The sequence below is a fragment of the Salvia splendens genome, chromosome 10 (genome assembly GCF_004379255.2).
Source record: "Salvia splendens isolate huo1 chromosome 10, SspV2, whole genome shotgun sequence".
NCBI lineage: Eukaryota > Viridiplantae > Streptophyta > Magnoliopsida > Lamiales > Lamiaceae > Salvia > Salvia splendens.
Window position 1 is genome coordinate 10,239,736 of NC_056041.1, and position 12,010 is coordinate 10,251,745.

The 12,010-nt window shown below is 41.6% G+C and overlaps 1 protein-coding gene across 1 annotated transcript; it reads right to left on the bottom strand.

The window, feature by feature from the left end:
- Window positions 1-8,315: 8,315 nt before the first annotated feature.
- On the bottom strand, window positions 8,316-10,187 carry LOC121752595 (AP2-like ethylene-responsive transcription factor At1g16060). The gene is made up of 8 exons (XM_042147715.1): window positions 10,026-10,187; window positions 9,767-9,849; window positions 9,562-9,570; window positions 9,378-9,466; window positions 9,202-9,275; window positions 9,076-9,126; window positions 8,907-8,983; window positions 8,316-8,827 (listed from the first exon to the last, which is right to left on the bottom strand). Exons 1-8 carry the CDS (start codon window positions 10,184-10,186, stop codon window positions 8,316-8,318), a joined length of 1,056 nt encoding a protein of 351 aa, XP_042003649.1. The 5' UTR covers window position 10,187.
- Between the last annotated feature and the right edge of the window lie 1,823 nt (window positions 10,188-12,010).

Consider the following 12,010-nt stretch of genomic DNA (forward strand, 5'->3'; position numbering starts at 1 on the left):
CCGAGGTCGACAAGGAGAAAGAAGCTGAAACCCACAGGGAAGCCGGAGACGAAACTGGCGGAGTATGATTTCGTCTCCCTTCTCTTAGTTTAGTTTCTTTCTTTCTATTTGTAAAATGGCCTTGAAGCCCTCCTTGTGTAAATTTTTTCTTGTGAATGAAAAAAATTCTTCTTTCTACACTCGTGTCTTCCTTATAGCTTTTCTTAATCTCTTTTACTCCTATTGTGGTTTACTGCCTGCTCGGTAAACTGAAATGCCGAACTGACATAGCTGCTTCGTATTCTTAACTCTAAGGAGCTGGAGGTACTTCACTGGAAGCGGCTATACTCTTTGGCTTTAAATGAAGCTGAGAAAAAAGCTATAGATGACCAGATGAAGTATGATGAACTCTTGGCTCGTTTAGTGGAGCTGGAGTCCAACAATAAGGACTTAGAGTGCATAAAGAAAGATCTGGAGGCCGAGCTGAATACTGTCATCGCTGAGAGGACTGCATATGAAGATTTCATCTGCGGGCGCGGGGGAATGACTATATCTGAAGTTCAGAATCAAGTTGATGAACTGTGGGAGAAGCTTCATGTACTCCGGAAGAACAATGTGCTGGAGAGCTCGGCTTGCCAACAAGTTGTGAAATCATTGCGGCGCTTGGCTTCTCTGTACGACATCATTCTTTCCCGGCGTCCCTCAATCGAGAGATTCCTTAGCCGTTTCCCGCTAACAGATGCTCACACTCCAACTCAAACCTCTAATCCACTTACTCAAAATTCTACTCCAAATCAGCAACGGACTCAGGAGCAACCGGAAACGTCAAGACAAGAACGCCCTGAAGTTCGTAGAGGAGTTGTGAATATGAGTGAGCAAGATCAGCGAATGCTTCGTGAAGAGACTCTTCGCCGCCGAGGTGCTAGAACTTCCCGGACTCAGGGAAGAGGCGGTAGGTCGATCAGAGCATCTCGTCCACCTACTTATTCTTCAACTGCTCGGAACGCCCGAACTCAGCATCATGAGGATTTTTCGGATAGGTGGCTCAACTTTAGCAATCGTAGACAGTAGAATAGTCCTTTGTAATGGTGTAACGCATTCTCGTAGGGCAGCGGAATTGTATGCCCAACAAGACTTAGTAAATGAAATTTTTTCATTTCGCTTCTATCACTGCGTATTTACAGTTCAGCGATTTTTTATTTCATTTATTGTACTCGTTCTCGGTCTTATGAAGTAAACTCTTCTTTGACCGGACTTAGTTAGTGTCCTTATTTGGCGAGTTTTATCGCTTGGATTGGACTTTCCCTAGTTAACCGGAGTGGTTTTCGGCTTATTGCAGTTCGTTTCAGACGAATTGCTTGTTTCTTAAGCTGAATTGTGGAATCTTGTATCTTCCTTAGAAGCTTGGACTCACAATTGTCTTTAATACATGATCTAAAAAAAGGGGATCAGCCTTTAAGGAACAATATACCTCAGTAACATTTATAAGAGACAAAACGCACATAGAGAGACAAATAAAAAGGACGAAAAAGATTTTAATCTTTTAAAAAACGACAAGTATAAAGAACAATAAAAATATGAAAGCACATAACCCTAGGACCGAACTAGACACAAGACTGACCGGACCTTGTCTCTTACAAATAGAACTTCTTGAGGTTGGAAATATGCCATGTTCGGGGTACTTGTTCTCCTGACATGTGAGTTAATTTATAAGACCATTTTCCCAGGACTTCTGACACCCGATACGGACCTTCCCATGTGGGTTCAAGTTTGCCCAGCTTTTCTGCTCGGCTTACTTCATTGTTTCTCAATACGAGATCTCCCACTTGAAACTGCAGCTTTTTCACCCTTTGGTTATAATACCGGGTTACTTGCTCCTTGTACTTGGCTTCTTTTATGAAGGCCAATTCTCTTCTTTCTTCGGCAAGATCTAGTTCGGCTCTCAGTCCGTCGTCATTCAGTTCTGTTGAGAAATTAAGGGTTCGGGGGCTGGGTATGCCGATCTCAACCGGAATTACGGCTTCAGTGCCGTACACTAGACTGTACGGAGTTTCACCGTTGGAGGTTTTTGGTGTAGTTCGGTAAGACCATAGGACTTGAGGAAGATTTTCTACCCATTGTCCTTTGGCTTGTTCTAACCGAGTTTTTAATCCTTTCACCAAAGTACGGTTTGTTACTTCCGTTTGTCCGTTTGCTTGTGGGTGAGAGACTGAAGTGAACCGCTGTTGAATATTCAACTCTTGGCACCAATTCTTGAATGTTTTGTCAGTAAACTGAGTCCCATTATCTGAAATGAGGATATGGGGTATGCCAAATCGGCAAACTATGTTCTTCCAGACAAAATCTAATGCCTTTGAGCTTGTTATCGTAGCTAATGGTTCAGCCTCCACCCACTTTGTGAAGTAATCCACGGCAACGATCAAGAATTTCATTTGCCGGGGAGCTTGTGGTAGTGGTCCTACTATGTCTATGCCCCATTGCATAAAAGGCCAAGGGCTTTGCATAGCACATAGATCAGTCTGCGGCGTCCTTGGGATATTTGCATGGATTTGGCATTTCGTACATTTCTTAACTAGCTGTACTGCTTCTTGTACCAAAGTTGGCCAATAATATCCCCATCTCAGAACTTTTTTAGCTAATGCTCTAGCTCCGATGTGGCTACCGCAAGATCCTTCATGAACTTCTCTAAGGATGTAATCCGTCTCTTCTGGTCCTACACATCGCAATAACGGTTGAAGGTAGGACTTTCTATATAGGACTCCTTCATGAAGTTCATACCGACGTGCTCGGCATGTGATTTTCCTTGCTTCTCTCTTATCCTCGGGCAGTTGTCCTTGATCTAGATACTTTAATATTGGCGTCATCCAGTTTGGTGAACTGGTTACTGAGTGTACTTCAGCTTCATCAATGCTTCTGTGCGGTAATTCCTCCACCTTTGAGCCCGGATATGAGGCCAACTTACTTAAAGTATCTGCTCGGCTATTTCCCGCTCTGGGAATGCGGATTATCCGAAAATAAGAGAAATTTCGGCTAATACTTTGCGCTTTGTCCAAGTATTTTTTCATCCTTTCACCACGGGCTTCACTTGTACCCAGCATGTGATTCACTATGACTTGTGAATCACAATGAATTTTGAGAGATTTGACAAGTAGACGTTGCGCTAACTGAAGTCCGGCAAGAAGGGCTTCGTATTCGGCTTCGTTATTAGTGGTTGGGAATAAGAACCGAAGTGAATAAGTTACTTCGTGTCCGTCGGGAGCGATAAGTAGAATACCAGCTCCACTTCCTGTCTTGTTCGAAGCTCCATCTACGAATCCAATCCAACAGTCCGGCGGCTCTACTTCGGGTTTCTGGGGCTGTGTTAGTTCATCATTGGTAGGATTTTTCTGTTCGGCAATAATAAGGATTGCCTGATCGAACTTTGCCTCTACAAGAAAATCTGCCAAGGCTTGTCCCTTGATGGCTTTCCGAGGTAGATATTCTATTGAATGTTCTCCCAACTCTATGGCCCACTTGGCAATTCTGCCTGATGCTTCTGGCTTAGTCAAAACTTGCCGAAGTGGAAGATCGGTTAAGACGCATACTTTGTGAGCATAGAAATATGGCCGCAGTCTCCTTGCTGCATTTACTAATGCCAGAGCAATTTTTTCCAGAGGTTGATACCTTGTTTCGGGACCTCTTAATGCTCGGCTTGTAAAGTAGATAGGACGCTGTTTTAGGCCTTCTTCTCGTACAAGCACCGCGCTAATGGTTTGATCTGATGCTGCTAAATATAAGAATATCACTTCGGCATCTGTTGGAGCAGAGAGAGTAGGAAGTTCGGTTAAATAACTTTTGAGTTCGTCAAAAGCCTTTTTCTGTTCGGCTCCCCACTCAAACTTTGGTGCCTTCTTCAAAACATTGAAGAACGGCATTTGCTTTTCGGCTGCTTGGGAAAGGAATCTATTCAGTGCGGCTAGACATCCAGTTAGCCTTTGCACATCATGTATGGACTTCGGCATTGCCATGTTCTGAACAACTTGAACCTTTAGGGGATTTGCCTTGAGTCCTTCCTTTGAAACCCAACAACCCAGAAATTTTCCCGAATCTACCAAAAAGGTACATTTTTGGGGATTGAGTTTGAGGTTGGCTTTTTTGAGCACGTCGAGAGTGGATTTGAGATTGTTTTCGTACTCCGAAGTGCTTCTGCTTTTAACAACTATGTCGTCAACATATACTTCAACCTCTTTTCCGATCAGGTGCCGAAATAGCTTATCTACCATCCTTTGATATGTGGCTCCGGCATTCTTTAAACCAAATGGCATCTTTTTATAAGCAAAAATACCGAAGTCAGTAATGAAAGCCGTTTTTTAAGCATCATTCTCATCCATTAAAACTTGGTGGTATCCTTTATACAAATCAAGAAAACAGAAAATTTCGAAGCCTATCAGAGCTTCTACTTTTTTATCTATGTTGGGAAGGGGGTAGCAATCTTTAGGACAGTGCTTATTTAGATCCGTAAAATCTATGCACATCCGCCATCCTCCTTCTTTTTTCTTGATCATCACAGGATTGGCCACCCAAGAAGGATATTTTACTTCAAATAATACATCCGCTTTCAGTAATTGGCGGACTTCGTCATGGATGACTTGATTTCTTTCTGCCGCAAAGAGTCTTTGCTTCTGTTTTATAGGCCGGACTGAAGGATCAATATTTAACCGATGTGTAATTACCTCGGGAGACACTCCAGTCATGTCCAACGGAGACCACGCAAAGACATCTTTGTACTCTTTGAGGAGCTGGATGGTCTTTTCCCGGAGTAGAGGTGTTCCCGCGAAACCGATCTTGACCGTTCTGGATGGATCATCTTCGTATAACTGAACTTTCATCGAGTTCGGCTCCGGTGTGACTTCGTTCATTTCGCCTGCCTCTGACTCCGGCTGCTGTGATTGCTATGCTTGATGGTGCCGATCTGATTGTTCGGCACTTTTAAGCGCAATCTGCAGACATTCTTTTGCTCTCTTTTGATCACCTCGGATGACTGCTATCCCTCCTTTAGTGGGGATCTTGATTGTGAGGTGATAAGTAGAGCAAATGGCCCGAACTGTGTTGAGCCAGTCTCTTCCCAGTATAATGTTATACGGGGATCGAGCTTTTACCACAAAAAACTCGATCACCGTACTGGAGCTAGTAGGCGCTCTTCCTACCGTAATCGGAAGGCTGATAATACCTTCAGGGCGGGTGTCCTCCTGGGCGAAACTTTTCAGAGGAAGTGGGGCCGGACTGAGCCGAGCTGGATCCACTTCCAGTTTATCAAAACATTCTTTAAAAAGAATGCTAACCGACGCTCCTGTATCCACAAACACCCTGTGGATCAGTTTGTTTGCCACTCCGGCTTGAATGACAATAGCGTCTTGATGAGGAGAAATGGCCGGGACGGGATCTGCATCTGAAAATGTAATTACTTCCTCCTTCTTCAGCCTTTTATGTGTTGGCTCCTCTCGATTGAAGCCTCTGCGCTCTGATTTTAGAGACGATTTAGTCTTCCCGGCTGGGAGAGCGTCAATAGTCTGGATTACTCCATCATATTGCGGCTCGTCATCGTCTTCGGGATCCTGTTGCCTTTTAGGATCCTGAGGAGCGCAGTTCGCACTTCTCTGTTTCTTATTCTTTTTCGGCGGCTTGCTTTGGTATTTTTTTAACGTCCCTGCTTTCACAAGAACATCAATATCAGCTGCCAAATTTCGGCACTCCTCGGTATCATGACCGTGGTCTTGATGGAAGGAGCAATATTTATCCTGACTTCGGCGCGTGGCCGATTTCGTCACCGGCTTTGGTTTTTCGAACATATCAGAATGCAGTTCGAAAATTTCCGCTCTCGACTTGTTCAATGGTACGAACTGAGCGGGTGGTTTCTCAGGATTGAGACGTGGTCCCAATCTGTCTTGTACCGGTGCCCTTTGAATTCTTTCAAAAGGAGTTCGGCGAGGATGTCCCTGATCGCTATGATCGGGCTTCCTCTTGTCTCCTCTGGAAGAGCTGTCTAAAGACCGTTTTCGACGGTCTGCCTCATCAGCACGAGAAAACTGGTCCGCAATGTCCCACATCTCTTGAGCTGTTTGCGGACTGCATTCAACGAGCTTTCTGTAGAGAGCTCCTGGCAGAATTCCATTTTGGAATGCCGAAATGACAAGTAGATCATTGAGATCATCTACTTGTAGGCATTCCTTGTGGAATCTTGTCATGAAGTCGCTAATCTTTTCATCGCGACCTTGACGTATAGAAAGCAGCTGAGCCGAAGTGATTCGGGTTTCAGCTTTCTGGAAGAACCTCCTATGAAAAGCATCCATTAGATCTCTGTAAGATCTAATGCTGCCTTGAGGGAGGCTATCAAACCACCTTCTTGCGTTCCCGATGAGCAGCTCGGGAAACAGCTTACACATATGAACCTCATTGAGACCTTGGTTCGCCATATTATACTGATAGCGTCCCAGGAAATCATGAGGATCCACTAACCCGTCATAAGTCACTGACGGAGTTCGGTAATTCTGTGGCAACGGAGTTCTGGTGATATCATCCGAAAATGGAGTCTTCAGCGCTCCATACATAGCGAATCCGACATCTCTACGGTATGGTGGAGATGGAGTTCTCCTGTGATTTCGGTAACAAGGAGGAGAAGGAACATATCGGTGGTGAGGATTCTTTCTCCTGGAAGATACGACACTACTGCGGTAGTGACTTTCATGTCTGGAGGGGGAGGGAGAATCCGCCGTTTTCTTCTCCGGCTTCTGGCTCTTTTGCAGGAATGTTAAGAACTCATCCTGCTTCTCAGCCAAGAACAACTTGACAGCCTCATTCAAATCGAGCTGCTGGGGAGGCTCGGTGCGATGACTTTTTGAGTGGTTTGTTCTTTCACCGTGAGAACTGGAGGCAGATTTCTCCAGAGGCTGTTTTCCAGACCTACGGGCTGGACTAGCTTCCTCACGTTCATCACGGACGGAAGTATGGGTATTATGTGATCTGGTACGCATTTTTTGGTGGAAGAGGATCAAAAACTCGCTTTTATCACAGTTTTGGTTTTCTGTTTTTCCCACAGACGGCGCCAGTGATGATTTAGCGAATTTTTGATGGGAATAAATGCAAGTAATAAATGAAGATCACAACACTGAAAATTACGTGGTTCGATTTACTGAGGTAAATCTACGTCCACGGGAAGAATAGAGGGCAAATTTGTATTGCTTGATCTAGCTTACAGATTACAATACTGATTTGCTATATGAGATTCAGGATCTAGAGAACTTAACCCTGGTCTATCTGATCTAAGTTCTATTTATACATTCGAACTAAGATCGTGGTTTGCAGCCCTGGTAGGGGGGTTGATAACTGCTTAATACCACTAAATAGATCGTGGGTGTAATGGAGGTCGTGGAGATCCTGCATGGGTCCACTATCTCCTTGTTCGGTCGAATACTGAGACCGAACTGCTGAACTTTGCCGATCAGCTTTTGCCGATCTGAGAGTTGAGCTCGATTGGTCGGCTTTTACCGAGCTATAGGCTGTGACCGAACTCTTTGGTTGTGCCGAACTGATACTCTTTCTTGGGTTTTGGGCTGATGGGCCGTCACTGCTATTGGGCTCGCAATTATTGTTTAGTTGTTTAGTTCGTATCCCATCAATACAGTTATACTACTTTGCAACATTATAGCCTGTAGAAAAAAAAACTTTGAATTGTATATATGTAAGTGTTTTTTTATTGTTATTGTGTTATCTTTTGTTGTTTAATATAAATAACTGCTTGTCAAGTTCATGAGTTACAAACCAGGTTATACTGCATCAAGTTTATTAAATTTATGCTCTGAAACAATATACTACGTACTGTATCTCAAAAGATAATTTTTTATTGATTAAAAGCTGAGCAATAGATCTCGAATGCTACATTGCCTTTTATAGGCAAATTATAATGAAACATATACTTATGTAACCTATAAAATGAAGAGTAAAAGAATAAAATATCACAGATCTCGTCCCTTATCTCGAACTTGGGCCGAGCTGAACTCTTTCTAGCCGCATAAATCACGCCTTGGGTTCTTGGTTGCAGTCATGATATCATGATGGCCCCCCTAATTCGTGAATAAAAATTCCATAGTCTAGACATATTGACATGCTGTGTATCCAACCAATCACAATTACTTTAATTATCATTGGCTGGACACACCACGCGGCAATATGTTTGAACTAGTACTTATTTTTTACTTGCTAATTTATTGGTGTATCCTAATTAAATGACGTTACATGGCATGCTAGTGATATGAATTAAGACGAAATTATGAAGCATATTATAAGAAATAGAAGCGAAATCATAGGTCCTCCTCCAAGTGTTGGAGTGAATGGAAGGGCGGCGGAATTGGGTGGTGCATCATAGAGCTAAAATCCACATAGATATCTTCATTGTAGGTGCAGTAATCATTGGATTCATCAAACAAGGCTTGGTGCTGCTCATGATCTTCAACCACTGGCGGGGGTTGAAATTGAGTGGAAGAAGGGTACTCCGCCGCCATCAGTTCTTTGAACTTGGAAGATTGCAGCAGAAGCCCTAGTGCCGAAGTGGCCGTTGCCGGCCGCGCCTCAGATATCAGAGGACGAGCTTGGTGGAGGGGTGGTAGGGAGGCAGAGTCATGGCATGAGCCAGTGTTGTTGGGGTTGGTTGAGGTGGAGGTGGAGGCCGAGGCCGAGGCTGCAGCTGCGTCGGCGGTAGCGTTAGGTTTTAGCCATTTTATGTAGCGGCTGAGATCGAAGTTGGTCACGGCGTTCAGTCCACGGTATTCTATGGCTGCCATGTCATATGCTATTGCAGCCTCTTCTTGTGTAGCTACAACCATAATTTGGACATTTAATTCACAAAACATAATATTACTACATGTTATTATTCATTTATGATTGATATTTACCATAAGTTCCAAGGTAAAGGTACTTATTTCCAAAAACTCTTCCGATTCGAGCTTCCCATCTTCCATTATGATGGTGTCTGAAAATGCCACAAATTAACTAAATCCATTAATATTTCATAAGTACTCCATTAAAGAAGATTTAAGGTTAATTAATTATTAAATATATTACCTGGCAACTCCTCTATACTTAGAGACTCCCCTAGAAAATCCACTACTTTTCCTGTAATTAATTTTAAGAACATATTATTTGTATATAAATTCACTTATTTGTAGTGGAGTATCTATGTAGACGAACCTTCTCAATGATCCAATGTATTCTTCTCTGGATTGACGCGCCATTTCTACTATCTCTTTTTCATAAGTCGATACCTACGTTATCATAAAAATATTTTAAAAAAAAACTACTAAAACAGGTTTGATTATTTGTATGTGAAGAAATAAGTAAGATTTTCAAGAGGCAAATTATTTAACCGGAAAATTGAGAATGGTATCTCGCCCCCAATACTTAAGTGCAGCTAGATCATAAGATCGAGCAGCAGCCCCTTCATCATCATAAGCACCTGATTAATCAAATGCAAGCATTTTTCAAACCAGAAATACAACAAAAACATCATCAATATATTAGCCCTAAATTAAAATGACATTAATAACATACCAAGATAAACTGCATTTGCCACCAAGATTCCATCGGAAAACCACCGCGCCACAAAAAGGCATCAAGAAATTAGAAACCAAATGTCATTATATATGAAAAACTGTTTATAATGATCATTAAATTTTATCTTTAATAATTCTATAATCAAGAGATTAGAAACCAAGTATCATAAAATGCATATTAAATGTTGCTTTAATAAACCAACCTTGTCTTCCCTTCTTATTCTGCGCCTCGTTCCAACAATTCTTGTCCCACAAATGTGCTTCATACCGACCGGTCCAACGATGCCTAAATTAAGCAGCAACAAATTAAAGAGTTAATATTTGACCAAAACATTAATGCAAATCAAAACCATGAAACACAACAATGTGGATGCAATTAAGGTTCAAATCCTATATGAATGTGTAATCCTTTTATACATGAGTTTTACACAAATTAAAATGAGGGATGTTACTTAAAAGAACCTTGTTACACCACGATAGATGGAGCTGCGTTTAGGTGGAGAGTCTCTAGGAATGGTTTTCCTGGTGCGTTTGGGCTTCATTGCGACGCCATTCACAACATTCAAATTAGTAGTGTTATTACTATTGATGTTGGAATTCTTATGTGGTGATAATTTGGCCATGGAAAAGTATAGGGTTAAACTTAATTAAGTATGACCAAGTCTTGGAGTGAAGACGCTTTTAAACAATTTGAAGTGGATTTGCAGAGCTGGCTGGCACTGCCAGTGCAAGTGCCGGCAGATTAATTGCTTTTGATTGCCGTCTAGAACGGCAAATAAACTACAATTAAATTATTATAGCTGGATTTTCTACTTAATTAAATGCTTGTACAAAATCACTAATTTCTTGATAGTACTTTAGTAACAGAAACCATGTTATGGTGCATGAACATTTATAGCAAGTCACACACAAAATATGAGATGAAATAATGTAGCAAACCATGATTGCAGTTGCAGAGATGAATTTACGTACAATTAATTGTAAGTTATCATGTGAATTAGTTTTGCATTGTCCGATTTAGGCCAAGCTCACAATAACACTCATATACTGTTTTCAACTTTCTTTATTATCCAATGTTATGAGTTTACACCCACAACAAATATAGTATTATCACACGAATTTAAATACAAATTTAGTAATAAAGGTTTGGATAATTAATTTCTTTTTGAGAGTTACACATGGAATCATGCATTAAGAGAAATTATTGTTGGTTGAAAATTGACTATGATACAAAAATACACTAACCGGACAAGGTTTGGATAATTAATATGATACAAAACTACACTAACCGGGCGTAATACAGTCCAATGAAGAATGGAGAATTTTTTTTTCAAAATTATCTCCTATATGGAGGAAATTACAAATAAACTACAATCCAATGAAGAATGGAGAAACTTTTTTTTTCAAAATTATCTCCTATATGGAGGAAATTACAAATAAACTTCTATAGAAATAAGGAAATTATAACTGATGTTACAAATAAACTCCTATAGAAATAATGAAAATTAATATGATACAAAAATACACTAACCGGGCGTAATACAATCCAATGAAGAATGGAGAATTTTTTTTTCAGAATTATCTCCTATATGGAGGAAATTACAAATAAACTACAATTCAATGAAGAATGGAGAAACTTTTTTTTCAAAATTATCTTCTATATGGAGGAAATTACAAATAAACTCCTATAGAAATAAGGAAATTACAACTGATGTTACAAATAAACTCCTATAGAAATAAGGAAATTACAACTGATGTCAAGAGGGCTCGAACTCAGCACCTCATACAATAATGTCTAAGCTCCTTGCAGCTAGGGCAAAGGCTATGGACATGAAGAATGGAGAATTAAACGGAAATAAACTGAACTGAAATTACAAAGAAGAATTCGAAACAATAAACCGTAAAGATGTAAGCCGAGTCGATGAGTCATCTTTCCACAAGACGAGATACGCCCCGGTAGTGCTCTCGGGTTGACGTGTCGTCCCCAATGATAAAACGGCTTCGTCTTGTTCGTTGCAGCACCGCACACAGAACAAGCTCCGACGAACTAGATGATGGCGAGGGCAGAGCTTCAACAGAAGACTATGCAAGGAGTGGGAGAGAACTATGCAAATGATATGCTTGGTTTGCAATGTTGTGTGTGGGGAATGCAATGGATGCATGCCTATTTATAGGCCAAGTCCACTCATTGGGCATTAATGGAGTCAACAACCATTATGTGTGTCATGATGGACTGTAACTGCCGGGGGTTAGAAGCCGTTGCGGGAGCTGGATGGGGATGATGCGTCTGGACACGATACACGACGGGATTCATCGTGGACCTTTTGGCACACGATGCGTCGGGGTCCATCGGGGACCTTTTGTCACCCGCTATGCATCGGGGTCTATCGTGGACCGTTTGGGACATGCTATACGTCGGGGTCCGTCGTGGACCTTTTAGCACCCGT